This window comes from Carettochelys insculpta, chromosome 3 (genome assembly GCF_033958435.1).
Source record: "Carettochelys insculpta isolate YL-2023 chromosome 3, ASM3395843v1, whole genome shotgun sequence".
In the NCBI taxonomy this organism is placed as follows: Eukaryota; Metazoa; Chordata; order Testudines; family Carettochelyidae; genus Carettochelys; species Carettochelys insculpta.
In genome coordinates this window covers 95,523,887-95,539,404 of record NC_134139.1, presented here as the reverse complement: position 1 = coordinate 95,539,404, position 15,518 = coordinate 95,523,887, and the positions used below count along the sequence as shown (strand labels likewise).

The 15,518-nt window shown below is 45.4% G+C and overlaps 1 protein-coding gene across 1 annotated transcript in view; it reads left to right on the top strand.

The window, feature by feature from the left end:
* Nucleotides 1–4,417: 4,417 nt before the first annotated feature.
* The window catches only part of GINM1 (glycosylated integral membrane protein 1), a 28,621-nt gene continuing 17,520 nt past the window's right edge, over nucleotides 4,418–15,518 (top strand). The window contains exons 1-3 of the mRNA XM_074990406.1: nucleotides 4,418–4,720; nucleotides 12,382–12,441; nucleotides 12,723–12,819. Of these exons, the coding sequence (XP_074846507.1) occupies nucleotides 4,610–4,720; nucleotides 12,382–12,441; nucleotides 12,723–12,819 (268 nt within the window). The 5' untranslated portion in view covers nucleotides 4,418–4,609. The remainder of the gene's footprint in view (nucleotides 4,721–12,381; nucleotides 12,442–12,722; nucleotides 12,820–15,518) is intronic.

The window sequence follows — 15,518 nt, the reverse complement described above, 5'->3', positions numbered from 1 at the left end:
CGTGCCAGGGAATTGAGGCTGTGTTGGTCAGGCCCCTATGCAGATCAGGAGGGTTCTCACCAATAACAGTTTGTAAACACAGGGCTTTTATGAGTCCTGAGTTTTGTTTTTAAAATTATCTGGAGAAGTTGTTTTAAGCCCTTTAGAAGGAAATAATTCCATGTCATTTTAGAGACATTGGTTTTCACTGATTGTATAATAGCTATTATGCAAACATTAATATAGCCTTTTTCCCCAAAAGTACGTGCATTCCCATCTACTTCGTATCAAAAGATCATACAAAACGTGTTAAATAAAATTTTACACTTGTGTTTTAAACTATTTTCGTAGTTAAACACATAAGGGGACTTTGAAGTTGCCCTGGCACTTCGAAGTACTGGTGGGTGAGTTTAAAACTTTTAAGTTGCTGCGGGGGGGGGGGGGGGGGGGGCGGAATTTGCTTAATGAAGTGCTGTGTATGCACCGCAGCACTTCTTTAGTAAACTCCCAACACTCTAATTACCATCCTTCCTTCGAAGGAAGGTGGTAGTGTAGACAAGCCCATAGTTAAATTAAATCTGGGCCCTCTTGTGGAGAAAAGGGTAAGTGGAACAAGTTCTAATAAGAGCTGGTAAGAATTAGAACTAATGATACTGTTCAAATGAAGAAGTTAAACTATAATTCTGTATAAAAAAAGCAGTCCTGTAGCACCTTAAAGCAAACTTTTTGGGGTTAGTCTTATTTAATTTAGTGTTTACTGTGCTACAGGACTGCTTGTTTTTTGTTTGTTTATGATGCTATGGACTAACAGGCCTGCCTCCTAAGAATATTATTCTATTAGCTATGTAATAAAATTACAGCTATTAGACTGAAAAAATTACTTATTCTGTGATGTGGAGACACTTTGGAAAAGAGTCCCTGAGGACAGTGTTTCCCAGATGCTGTGCTGCGGAACCCCAGGATTCTGCAAAGTGAAAATAGGGGTTCTGTGAGAAAATTCTATTACAATAATTGACTCCTCTGGGGCTCCCTGCTGCCGCTGAAACAGTAGAACTAAATTGAATTGGTTTACCAGCTGACAGGGCAGTGAGAGGGATCTGGCTGTCAAACCAACTGAATTTAGTTCCATTATTTCAGCAGTGGCAGGTCAGGGAGCCCCAGAGAGTGCCTCACTCGCCTGGGTACCTGAGTGGCCACACCCCTGTGGTGGGTGTGGCTCAGTTCACCTCTGCACATGACTGCATGTCGTAGGCTTCCCAGCCAGTGCCACGGATGGATTAGTCCCTGGTTGAAGGTTTGGGGCTAAGGTGGGATAATCCTGGGGCTTGGGGGTGAGAGGAGTTAAACCTAGAGGGGCAGGTTTCCTGGATGTGGGATGGTTTTGGGGCTGAGGTGGGTAAAGCCTGGAGGTGGGGCAGGTGGGTTTGGGGGCTAAGTGGGGTAGAGCCTGCAAATGGGGTTCTGCAAAATGCTTTTGAGTTTAAAAGGGTTCTGTGGTCAAATAAAATTGGGAAGAGCTGCCCTAGGAGAATGGATAGTACTAGTGCATTGGTACAAGTGTGATTAGGACATAGATGTAGAACAGTGGTTCCCACACTTTCTGGCATCACGCCTGCCCCCTTCTGATTTTTGAGAAACCCTCACGCCCCCCACCTCTTTTTTACCATCATCCAACCCCCTCTTTTAACAAAAAATTCAATTAGTAAATGAAAATAAACACAAAAGCTTGATTTAAAAATGTTATTTAAAATTAAAAATAAGCACAAATAAATTTTTAGTCCCTTGTGGTTGCAGGTTGCAGCCTCCAGAGCTGCCCACTGGCCTGAGACCTGTGCTGTCAGAGCTTCCCGCTCAAGCCCCATGCCACTGGGGCCAGCCACCTACTCGCTCCTCTGCCAGCGCCAGCCATCCACCTGCCCACCGGCCGCCTGAGCCCTGTAGTGCCGGAACCAGCCACCCGCCCACCAGCCACCCAAACTGCCTGCCCAAGCCCCACCCTGCCAGGGCCAACTGCCCACCCGCCATCCCAAACCACCTGAGTCTCGTGCTGCTGGGGCCAGCCACCAGCCTGAGCTGCCCAAGCTCCTACACTGCCAGGGCCAGCCTCCTGAGCCCCACGAGTCCCACAAGCTGACCAGCTGCCCGAGTCCCGCAAGCCCTGCAAGCCACCCACCCAAGCCCCTCCCCTGCTCTCCCACGAAGCCAGGCACCCCAAACCCCCATCTAATGCCATGTTCCTCCTCTTACCTCCCACCCACACTCACTCTCATTTGCAGAAAGCAGCTAGATCCATGTGGGTCTTTGCCAGCTGCCTGCTTTTTATAGTGGCTGCACTGGGTCGCCTATGTAAAATGGCAGGGGCTGAGAGCCGGCAGTAAAGGCTGGATCTTTCTTCAGGTGGGAATGATGGGGGGCTGGGCCACCTCACATCTCCCCTGGAATTTCTTCATGCCCCCCTCGAGGGGCACACCTCCCCGTTTGGGAAACCATGGTGTAGAACCTTATATCCTGGCCCTGAGTTCTGTGTTTCTGAGTTTCCCATTACGCTCATCCCTCGCTATACAAGCACAATTAGTTCCCAACTTTCTGCTCGTAGGCGAAAACTCATGAGGGACAACTAAATTGCCATTAAAATACATGTAAAAGTCTCTGATTGGTTCCTAGTGCGCCTAACTCGGGAAAGGAGTGGCAGCATGTGGCACTGCTTTTGAAAGGTAAGTGAACCTTGCATTGGGGTGAGGGTTGTGGAGGGTTAAAGGCTGGGGGCAGTTTGGGGCCATGACCAAGAGGGGGAGTTAAAACCTGGTGGCGGATTGGGGCCATGGAGTGGACAGGGGGCGTTAAGGCTGCGGTGAGTTGGGTTCCGTTGGGCGGGCAGGGGGCTCAGGCTGCTGGTTGGGTATGTGGGATGGGTGGGGTGTTAAGGCTGCTGCAGGTTGGATGTGCGGGCTGGTGAGGGGGGTCAGGCTGCAGCGGGTTGGTGCTGCGGGGCTGGTGGGGGGGGGGGGGTTCAGGCTGCAGCAAGTTGGGGCTGTGGGGCCAGCAGGGGGGTCAGGCTGCAACGGATTGGGGTCATGGGGGCCGGCAGCGCAGATCAGGCTGCAGTGGGTTGGAGCTGTGGGGCCAGCAGGGGGGTTTAAGCTGCAGTGGGTTGGGGCTGCAGGGTTGGTGGCGGGGGTCAGGCTGTGGCAGGTTGGGTGTGTGGGGCCAACGGAGGGGTCAGGCTGTGGTGGGTTGGGTTTGAGGGGACAGCGGGGTTTCAGGCTGTGGCAAGTTGGAGGCGCAGGGACTGGGGTAAGGCTCGTATTAGCGGAGGTGAGTTCACTCACCTAGTGAACAAAGGTAGGTATATGTGTCCCTCATTTTAGCAAGTACTCATAAGTACTCATTTAATGAGGGATGAGTGTATTATCTCTCAGCACGCTTAACATTGATACTCACAGACTAGCTACGTGTACACTAGAGGGTTTTGTTGACAAAACTCACTGAGTGTCCACACTAAAAATGTGTTCTGCTCGCTGAATTTGGCACTTCTGTCAACAACCTTCTGCCTCTCCCCCATGGGGCCTCAAGCCTTTGTTGACAAACAGTGTGGGCAAAAAAGCCATGTGGTTGCTCCAGCCATCTGGTCTACACATATGGCTTCTGAGTCTCCAAGGCAGCCCTGTGTGCCCTGTTGTCCATTCTATTGAGAGTGGCCAGGCAGTCTGGCTACTCTCTGTCGACAGAGCAGATCAACAGTGCGATCTGCTTTCCTGCATGGTCGAAATCTGTGGTCCGAAGTTTTGCCAGATCTCTTCCAGCAGTAACTTCTGTCCACAGATCGCTGTAGTGTTGACATTGCCAGAGTGTTTTCATGTGAATATTTATTAACCTTTGCAAAGTTTTGGCCAAAACTCAACATGCACCACACAACTATCAGCGCCGACAGGCAAAACCCGACTTTGGGAGCCTGGGTAGAGGGAAGAACACAGTTCTCCCCAGACTTCCCTTGGCAAGCATCCCTGTGGCAGTCCCCCAAAGACACAGAGCTGAGCGCGGAGGAAACACCGGCCCCATATACAACTGCTGGCAGGGGAGGCAGGACTCTGCCTCCAGGAGGATCTGTTCCATGATTTTCCCAGGGACTGAGCTGAGCCTGACCCCGATTCTCCTTTTTCCCTTTTCCAGAGACGGGCACTACAGCCGCCCCATCCAGGTCTACAACCACATCCGCCAACTCCCTCAGCTGCCTCGGAGGCCCATTGCCGCGGCGGACGGGCAGAGCAGGGCGGCTTTGTTCCTTTCCCGGAGGCTGCGCCCACCAGGGGAAGAGCGGGCCGGGCGCCTCTCCGCAGGCTGTTTGAGCGGGGCGGCCCGGGGCTCCCCCCAGCACCCAGACAACGCGGTGGCGGGAAGGGAGGGCCGGGGCCGGAAAAGGCCGATGCTCCCCCCAGCTGCCTCCTGCGTGGCGCTCTAACCGCGCCCCTTCCTGCCCGGCCGGGCCGCCGCCGCGTGGAAGGCGGGGGCAGCGCCCCCTCAGCCGCACTTGTGCAACGCGGGGCCGCTGCGCTCCAGCTGCGGCTCCGGCCCCGCCCTCTCCCCGCCGCGGGGATGTTTCTCTAGTTTGGTTTAATTCCCGGGTCCCAAGATGGAGGCTGCGCCGGGGCCTGGAGGGCTCCTCCTGCTTTTTCTCGGCGCGGGGCTGCTCGGCGCCGCGGCTCCGCAACCCGCCACCCTGCCCACGCAGCTCCTCAGCCAGGTACCGGGAGGGGAGGCCGGGCCGGGCCGGGGGCTCTCAGCGCCCCTCTGCCGAGCGGTCCTGCGGGGTGCGGGCGCGGGATGCTGCGTGCCCGGCGCTAGCGTCAGGAGGTCAGTTGTTTGCTGAGAAACTGGCCCTCGGTGAGCCGGTTTTGATCAGTGCTTTTTACCGAAAGGCGATTTTCACATGGACCTGGCCGAGTCCGAGCTGCGCCCAAAGGCGCTGACCCAGAATGGGTCTCCTCGCTGTTTTGACTCTGTTTGTCCTGTGACAGGGATGGAGTGCTGCGTAGCCCCAGGTTTTGCACGTTAATGGTTAGGAAACTCAAACCTGCTGGTCGGGGTGGGTGGGGGGGAAGGAAGAAAATACAGTTAACCATTGCACATGAGCTGTATTTTCTTTGTATTTTTAGCACGTGGACACCCACAACTTGACAGCTCCCTGCTGTCGTTTGACACCATGCTGTAGGCCCAGATCTTGCTTTCCAAGATTCGCCTGCTATTTGAGGGAACGAAAACATTAGGGTATATGGAGTAAATTGAGGGCTGTGGGTTGGGACTGAAATATGTATGTATGTGATTGACTTTGTAGTCAGTTTGCTTTTGTGGGTTTATTTTGGTAGCATTTGAAGGTTGCTGTTGTTGGAAGTAGGGAATTCTTCATGAGACCTGTAAGCCGTGACCTCCAGAATTCCCCCTCCCCACCAAACCAACCCAGCAACTGGTTCTGTGTGGTTATTGAAATTGTGAGTAAAGCAATCTCTATTTACAGTAGTTGCGAAATTCAGATGGACCAAACAGGAAACCTTTGTTGGGTTGTATAGTCACTTGGCCTGTTAACACACAACTGATAACATGAACGTTGTTATAGGCTCTCTTCAAGATAAAGTTTGGTAGCAATCCCATTAGCCATACATCCTGTACTGCAAGGTAGGAAACATGAGTTTTCTTCCCGGTATTTGCCTCTCTTTAGACAGTGCCTTAGTTTGCTGGTTGGGAACTCTAATCAAGGAAACTACAGCACTGATATTGCGAATATATAACACCTACATAACTATTGGTAGGGTTGAGGCTTTAAAGAGCGGGTGCTTGTTTATAGGGGCTATAACAGCTGTCAGTGCTGACAACTGTCTTTCTGTGTCAGTAAGATGTATTTACACTGGCCCAGAAACAAGTAAGGCAAGAATGAATTAGTTTCATTTGTTTTTTTTTTTATTTAGGGTCAACAAGTTAGTGATTGGAACGTTCCTTTTTGTGGTTGGTAATTGAAGAACTCCTTGTAGATTTAAGGTGGGGCAGAACTGGGGGGAAGGCTAGAAGAGGAACAAACATTTCCTAGCCTAATACATTTATAAAACATGCATAATGATGTAGAAGGAACAAAAACCTTGTCTGAGTAGAATTACACTTGACTAGATATGGAATTTTCACAATTTAGCTGCTGTTGCAAATTTGAAATTGAAGGTCCCAAGTATCAGAAGAGAATGAGTTCTCCCCTTGTGCTTTTGGCTTCACAAGACATGATCTAGATATACCACAATATATGGTAGACTAATCTTTACTCTCAATACTTTTGGCTCTGCAGACCTGTGAGTGTTTTGCAGCTCAGAACATCACTCACTTTTAGCTAGATGTGGACTGGGTGTTATGTCTGTGCATTTTGTATCCAGACATGATGTGGACAGAATACTACCAATTGCTTGGCATTTTAAACTTTTTAAACATGATGGCAAAGTTCCCCTTCAACCTAGGTTAAGAATGTATGTTTTTAATATAGAAAATGTGTTGTGGGAAAGTACATGAAATGACTGAAACCTTGACAAACTAAACCAACTTGAGAGTGATTCGTTTGGAGGTATGAAGAGCTCTGCTTTAGCTCTTGTCTTTGAGTATGTCACTTGTTGCTCAGTTCCTGTCGTCATTTTCCAAACAAGCACTTATGAAACATGGTCTTTCCCTCCTTTGCATAACTTTTTTGGACAGTGCCACAGGATTTTTCCTTGTAATTTGAGTGAATCATTCTGCATCATTCTATAGAGATTGAAGAGAGATTTCTTAAAGTTATCTTTTGTTAAATTATTCTTTCAAAGATGTGTTCAAACTGCACTGGAAGCTTAAAAAATCAGGGCGGATTCTGGAATAAACATCCTTCAGATCCTTCAGAGTTCCTTGAAAAAGCACAAGCAGCTAGGAAATCCCAAGAGAAAGTCCTTAATACAGTAGACACCTGACTTACATGGAGGTTGCATTCCTGCACAACCTCATGTAAGTAAAATTTCTTGTTAGTAGGGGGAGCCAGGAAACTGACCAGTACAGCAGTGCTGGACAGTTTTCTGCCACCTGTGAGGGGCGGGTAGCTGGGAGCCTGCCACTCACAGGAGACAGGAAATTGATCAGGGCTCCTGTGCTGATCAGTTTCCCAGCTCCCTTCAGTGGTGGCCGCCAAGAGTCAGCCTGCTGCCTCCACAGAAGCTGTTTCACAGCCTGACTGTTGCCGCCCCTGACAGGAGCAGGACAGCTAGAGTCAGGCTTTGGGCTGCCACCACTTACAGGAGCAGGGAAACTGACCATTGATGTTGCATTGGTCAGTTTCCTGGCTCCCCCAGTGGTGAGCAGCCAGGAGCCAGGTGCTAGTTCCTTGCCATTCAGAGTTACATTAACCCAAGATTTGCACAACTTGAGTGTGTGTATCTCAGGGTTCTACTGTAGTCTCTGTTGTGTAAGTCTTGATGTATAAGAAATACAGTATAGTTCTTAATGCTAGTAAAGAATTAGATTATGTTTAGGTTGTGTGGTTTTTATTAAGTTTTATTCTTAATATGATCCTGATGAGAAGAGTACATGGAATGTGAGAAGGTGGTGGAAAGCAGTGGACTGGGTCCTACAAGTGTCTGATTGCTGATGTAAATCAGAACAGTAACTGAGTTTAATTATCTAAATGAATTTTTCCCTGGATAGTTGTTTCTAGTTTCGGGGGATTTGATTTTCACCTATTGTTTTTTCTTTTAAGTGGCTTACACACCTGTTAAAAATGTGGCATATATATTTAATGTGCATCCCATGATTTTTTTCTGCTGATCTCTGTTGTTGAATACTAAAAACACCTGAGATGTTTTTCAAGGCAGAAAAATAGTTTTTCATTTAGTGAGAAGTTCAGATGTTCTCCACTGTGTAGATCTCACTATTACTGTGCACATTGTTATACAGTTCACAGAAATAGAAAAGGTATGTTAATAATGACTTATTGAAACCCAATAAAGGAAATAACTTTTGCAACTATCTTGTAGTGATAACCTAAATGCGTTGTGAACTTTGTGGATTTTTGTGTAATTCTCTATATTTCTGTGCATATCTTATTTATTGAATGCAGCATGATGTAATGATGTCCCAGTGCCTTTGGATTAGGTATTTGATTTTTATGACACTTGGTAAAATAATATGTTATGATTTAAAAGTGAGGAAGAAGAAAAGGAATTCTGGCAAGATAAGTAGGGAAAAGGAGAAAATAAATGGTGTTATTCAAAGAACATCATGAATTCCTCCAAGTGACTGGGAAACCATTGTGAATTCATAAAATTTGCAAAGTAGGAAGTAGACTAATATGCACAGAAAAGAAAAGCAAAGCTAATGCATGGTAGCATAATGTCATTTATTTGACAAGTGTAGCTTAGTTTTATTTATGCTAATAGTTTACTACTTAGACTCATAAGAAATGTCGTGGAAGTTTAGTAACATAAGAGCTCCCTAGAATAGGCGTTTTTGAACGTTGGATAATGACTCATCAAGGCTAGCTGCTGGTGGGCCACAAGATGCTTTGTTTACCTGAGTGTTCTCAGGCATAGCTGCTAGCAGCTCCCAGAGACTGTGGTTCGACATTCCCAGACAACGAGAGCTGTAGGAAGCAGCGCAGGCCGTGTCATTTCTGGAACACTCGAGCTGCCACCAGGCTAGGGGGAGACCTGTGGATACCACTTAGGGGGGGAAAAAAGTCTCTTGCAACTGTGCACATGGCACATTCATAGCTAGCTTGGGAATGGGCGTGAGCAATGCATCTTGAAGCACAATAGTTACAAAAGTTTAGTGACTTGTTTTTTCCTTTTACAAATTTTTGCGGGGCAGACAAGTTAATTGTGGGTATCAGAGAAACAAAAAAAGTCAAACAGTCACTAAGTAGGAAAGTTAGTCGTATCTGATCTGAACAGACTTTAAACTGGCAACCCTGAGGATTGGGAATACCAAGAATATGATTTGTCTGCAGCCCATATGACTCCGTAAGCCATGAACACAGATGTGGCAGTGTGTTTTGCAAGGGCTATGGGCATATGTAGGCATGTGACGTGCAAGGGCTACAGTGACAGAATAAATTGTTCTGTCTAGGTCAGAAACTTCAGCCTTTGTGATGTTATACACTTGATGGCATTTTGAATGTTTAGGCAATATATGGACAGAAGACAACTGATCAGTTTTTGAAAAAAACTTCTTCAACATAAACAGTTAATTTAGGATTAGACACTGAGATGAAAGGAATGAAAAATCTTGAGCCACCAACATAATGTGGTTCAGTCTGTAAGTTTGAGATGCTTAAGGCCTACCTCTAATATTTGAGCTCATGTGTTTTTCTTTTATGCCTATGTCATGGAGTTGTCCACTGAGGACCACGCTAACTCTCTAGAACTTGACATCTTATTCACGAATGTCTAACTTGCTTATCCTTTCTATAGGCCACAGCTTGTAGTGTTTTTTATGTAGAAGTAGAGTCCCTAACCAGCTTCCTCACTTGTTTATAGGGAAGGGAACAGGACTAGTAATAGTTAGTTCTGCCAGTGTATTGCCTTCATTCAGCCTCCCAGACTTTCCTTTCTGTCTGCTCATGTAATCCCACAGGGCGGATAAAAATCAGTATTTTTTTTTTTTGTTAATTTAAATTGGATTTCTGATATTTTTTTTTTTTGAAAAAATAATAAAATTTCTCATGGTTATTGAAAGCTAGACTGGATGAAGCACTAAAACAATCTCAGAACCTTGTACCAGTGTGGTGTGGTGTGGGAGTGGACTGAGGCTATGTCTGCATTTGCAATTGATCAACAAAACTTCTGTCATTCATAGGTGCTCAACTCCCTCTTCCGCCCCCACGACACAAGTTTAGCGGCAGTAAGCAAAAGTGTGAATGCTGTTTTGTGGACAGGAGCACTCTGCTGCTGAAAAAGCAAAAGCCACTTGTGGGGCCAGAAGTATGTTGTGGGCAAAAGTATTTGCAAAGCAGTATTCACGCAGACTAACTTTTAGTGACAAGGCTGTGTTGACACAGCCTTGTTGTTAAAAGTTGAGCAGAGTAGACATATGTTAATGATAATACCCTGTATTGCCCACTAGGAAAACTTGATGGCCTATTGCAACAAACCACATCTGTATACTAAGTATTTCTTACTTCAAATATACATTATACATATTAATGTTGTGACTGGCACCCCCACACTGTCTGAAAATTTACTTATGACTATAAATATGCATAACTTGGAGATGCTTTGGACAGAATACCTCAGGTAACCTATCAACTTGAATTGTTACAGTCTGCTGGATCTGTATATCCTATTTTGGTGCATTTATCATTATTCTGTGTGAAGTTAAAAATATGAAATAAAAGTTTTGTAGTTTTAAATGTGCTAATAAGAGTAATTTATTCTGTTCCTCTCCCATTCCTAATGACTGAGTGATCAACTAAATTATTTGTTTGTCCTGTAAGTCTAGAAGGTAGTTGGTGCAAGAAGGACATGTGACTTTACCACCTGGTACTGAAAACCATTTTGATCCAGTGTTCCTTGATGGGAGGGAGGGTTACAGAGGAAAGGTTTCCTGCCCTATGGGAAAATCTATTTGAATAATGGAAAGCTACCAGTTTTTGACTTCAACCAGTCTTGGAAGGCTTTTAACCCAAATCAGAGCAAAAAACCAGCTCTGGTTTGAAGATTTTACCTGATAGGAGAACACCTCTTTAGAATAAGAGTCCGCATGCAATATGTCTCTTAGGCTGTGTCTAGACTAGCCCCCACCTTCAACGGGGGCATGGTAATTAGGGTGTCGGGAGACTACTAATGAGGTGCTGCGGTGCATATGAAGCACTTCACTGGGCTAAATCTCCCCCACGGCAACTTAGAAGTGTGAAACTTCGAAGTTCCAGCTTGCGTGTCACCGTGGGTCAGCTGTAGGTACTTTGAAGTTCCTGCGCTCTTTTGAAGTCCCTTTACACCTCAAAATTTTGAAGAATAAAGGGACTTTATTATAAGTAGCACGGACACTTCGAAGTACTGGCGGCTGACCTGCAGCTACATGCAAGCTGGCACTTGGAAATTTCACACTTTGAAGTTGCCATGGGGGAGATTTAGCCCAATGAAGTGCTACATTAGTAATCTTCTGACACCCTAATTACCATGCCCCCTTCGAAGTTGGGGGCTAGTCTAAACACAGCCTTAGCGAAGTTAGAACTAGGTATGTGTTTTCTTCTCAATTCAATTTAGTAACTAACTTTGATCTGTTTTCACTAAAGTCACTTAAATCTTACTCTTTAAGCTTCATAACTTCTTTTTGGTTTATGATCATACCCAGTGTACATAGTCTTTACTGGAGGGTGGGGAGGGGAGGCCATTGTCTCTTACTGCTGTGTCTCCCTTTCATTGAAAAAGGGGGGTTTATCTGATGAGCCTTCTCTGTGCAAGACTTTTGTACAGAGAGAGGTGGATTTATTTGGGGGTTTGATCCCTTTTGGGGGTTGGTGTTCTTGGTGTAGTGCCCTAGAACTAACTGTATCTTCCCAGAGCTGAAGTGGATCAGTGTCTTCATTGTGCTACAGGGGGGTGAGAACCCTAACTCTGGGCCTTGGCAGAGAGAGTCCTGAGGATCTGGGTTTGCAGGACAGAGGGGTGGGGAGCACGAGAGTACAATGGGAGGTGTCAGTGTCATGATCATCACAGCTGGGAAGAATCCCAAGGAATCGTCTGTGATCGCACTCCATCACAAATGTAATAAGTATGAGTAAATACATTGTACATAACACAGTGGTGGCTCCTTTCCTGCACAACTGGCTGGGTTTAGCTGCCTGTTCTAGGCATTGCAACCTTTGAGGTCGCAGCATTGCTCAGGTTGAGCCCAGCCCCTCTCACAGAGGGTTAGCCAGGCCACCTTTGTGTGAGTGATATTGCCAGGTGGCACATGGGGTCACAGTGCCACTCACTCAGATTTGGCCCTGCCAGCTCCCTGTCATCATGATAGAAGGGTGGTGGGGCCAAACCTGAGCAATGCCAGGGCTCCTGGCAACACGGCACAATGCATAAAATGGGAAACTGAGCCCAGACAGCCCTTCAAGAGTGGTGCTGTCTCTGCATGGCGAGTGCAGAACAGGCTCTGTGACTACCTTTCTCTGGATAGAAAACTCCTCTCTGCACCACATCTTCTGCACAACACCAGGCTGTGGTGTTTCAAAGGGGCCCAGAGCTCCGGCTGTTGCTGCTGCTACTTCAGTAGCAATGGCGTTTGGAGTGCTGGGCCCTACAGCAACTGCCCCCTTTGCATAGGCCTCCCTAATGGCAGGCCTGGGCTAGACAGTTCAGTTTTGCAGGACTTAAAACTTATTTTCTCATTACTGTTTTGTTTTTCTTTTCCCCCCAGGAAAATATCAGAGTTAATGTTACTATTTTGAAAAATGGTGAGGCATCTCAAGAAGCACAGGTTTGTTGTTTTCATGTACTTAGTGAATTAGTAAGTTATGAACCAAACTTTACCTGTGGAAGTGAAAGCCACACATTCACATACGTGAGGATGTGTTGTGTGCATGCATTTGAGGACAGAATTTGAGCACAAGAATCTTTTTAAATATTCAGATTTTTCTGATTTATTTATTTTGATATTTTATAGAGTAGGGACCCTCTCAGCTGTTCTTTTCATGATTAATTTCTGAAACTGAGAATCGACTGTATATATTGAAATATTTTTCCTATTATCTTTTTTAGGTTTTCTTTAATATCAGCTACAATAGCGGACAGATATATGTAAATGATTTTCCTATGAAGAGAGGTGTTACCAGGATTAAATGTCAAACTTTAATATGTGAGTACTGCTCAAGTATTTATCTGCAGTATTTGCTTCCATGTCTCCTAGAGGACATAGTGCTATAGTCGTTGCTATAGTGTTCTTAGAAGGCCAGCACTACTTGAAAATAACACATTTGCAGAGTTGATACATTTAAAATCACCATGAAAAAAATGGTTTGTTCCCATGTCACATTCATGTGAATACAGCCGTGCAACTCCATGCTGCTGTCTTCCCTATGTAGGATGGCACTGCCTCCAAAGAGTTTCAGCAGGACAAATAGAAATTGGGATTATGTGGATCTTTGAGTATGTTTTGCCAGTATGTCATCATTCTATATACATTGGGACTGCAGGTTTCTCACGTGTCAGGCATGGTTGCACAGGTATTGCAATCCTTATGCTTTATACCGTCTGTAAGGGGGAAGCTGGTATTGCCCCCCGCAGGTCAATGTGTATCTGCGGTGCAAGGGCTGCCATTCAGATGTGTTTAGATTCCATACCATGGATGTTGGGTTTTTATTTAGAACTAGATTATCTACATCATCTTCTCAACTGTGGCCATTGTGGATAAGATGAAGGCCCCCCCCAGCTTTGCTGCAGAGTGTTTTATTCCAGATTTCCTCCTGTATACACCTGTGGTATGACATGGCCAAGGTAGTGCTGCAAAGCAGGGTGGTAGCTCACTTGACAAGATCTCAAACAACTTCTGCTGTGTTTTTAGCTCACGTGCCTATATCAGACACTTGTAGGGCTGCACTGTGGTCGTCAGTACACATCTTCTTATGCTCCATCTTGGCATTCCAGGGATGATTCCAAGTTCTGACAAGCAGTCCTTCAGTCCTTGTCCCAGGGGACTCTGAAACCCACCTCCAGTTTGGCTTTCTTGTGAGTCATTTGACGGGGGAAAGGGCATGTGCAGTCACTCAAAGGGTGGTTATTAACCTGTTCTGTAAATGTTGTTCAAGATGTGTTGCATATGTCTGTTCCATGACTCAGTTTCCCTCCCCCCTGTATTGGCTTCTGTCCTGTAAGAATAAAGTGAGGGGATCAGGGAGGTTTCTGCCTTTTGTACTATTGGGACAGCCCAAGCACTCTGTGCTGCCAGGCAAGGAGTACTGCTGAGGGAATAGTCTCCAGCTTTGGTGTACTGGGTGCATGTACATCCCAGTTGGAAGGGAAATGCAATCACTGGAAGAATTGTTGTTTTCCCCACTACTGCAGTGTTGTAGTCTTGTGCAAGAACCACCAAACAAAAGTATTTTGATAGTTGGTATGCACAGTGTGCTGTATAATTAATGAGGCTGAGACAATGATGTTCATTTAACTGAAGATCCATTTACATGCAGATATGCCAGTTATGGGCAGCCTCAAGGTTGGTTTCTGAGATCATCCTCCCGTGATGATCAGACCTTTACTGAGAAAGTACTAACGGTCTTTTAAATTGCTTCAGTAAGATGTGACCTTGTCTTCTGAAAACCCAAAGGATGGCAAATTAATAACCTGTCTCTCTCTTTGGGGTAGGCTGTCACTTACTGCTGTTTGTTTTGTAAAAGTATGTTACTATCTTTTTCATCTCTACCGTAGATTTTAAAACATTTTCAAAATGTAACTTACTTCAGAGGTAGTTGACACAAGAAAAATACAATTATTGTCTAATATAAGGCCTAATCCTGTGAGAAGTTGAGCATTCTTTAATTCCATTTTCTCTCTAATTGTCCACCTGGTAATCTACACTGCTCTTGAAATTTTACATATGTGCTGTGTAAATCAGAAACTAGGTGACAACCAGTTATTTGACCTAGGAACCAGGAACTCTAGTGTTCTGATCACAGCTCTGTGCAAAACTTTCACCAATTCTACAGGATTATTATGAGGTTTAATTAGGTAACGTGCAGAGTGCTTTGAGGATCTAAAGAGCTGTAGGATTACTAAGCACTAATCTCCCTTATGCTGTTGTAAAAGCAGAGTAACTATACTGACTTTATCTGAGATCTGAATCAGGCCCCAAGTATTCAAATTCTTGTACTGGACAGAATATTTGAGTTCTTATTAACAGTTCCAGTAGGACTGTTAAAAACTTTGCCAAATCCTGCTTAGCACCTTGTATGCACTTGTAACGTCCATTGAGGTCAGTGGGTTCATTCTTGCTAAGTTATGAAGGTTTTCAGCTCCCGTTAAACTTAATTAGAATTCAGAGGACTTAGCACTTAAAGGTTGAGAGTACTGGGGACTGCAGGTACTTAATCTCTTAGAATTTGGTCCTTTAACTGCATATTTAATACTGTAATTTGGGAAATATTCAACAAGCTTCTGGGTACGCTGGCAGATACCTATATAAATTTAAGATTAATATTTTCTCTTCTCCATCCACAGCTTTTCATTATGCAAGGCATTGTTGCATAAATAAAATTGATTTAAAATCTCTGATAATTAAGGGCTTCATTGTAAAAGCAGTGAACGTTTCAGGGTGTTATCGGGTGATTAAAGACGTGAGGCCAACCACCTTGGGCATCACAGCACCTATAAGTTTTACAGTGCATCAATGTCCTGGACATGAAATCTAGACATCCACAATTTATATGCTTATCAAAATATCAGTGCCAACTTTGACTCCTCATTTCCACAACAAACTCTGTTGCATTTGTAACACAGTCACTGTACGGGTGGGAACAGAGTGTTTGGAGAGGAGGACAGCAGATGTGGCCAGGAAGCATT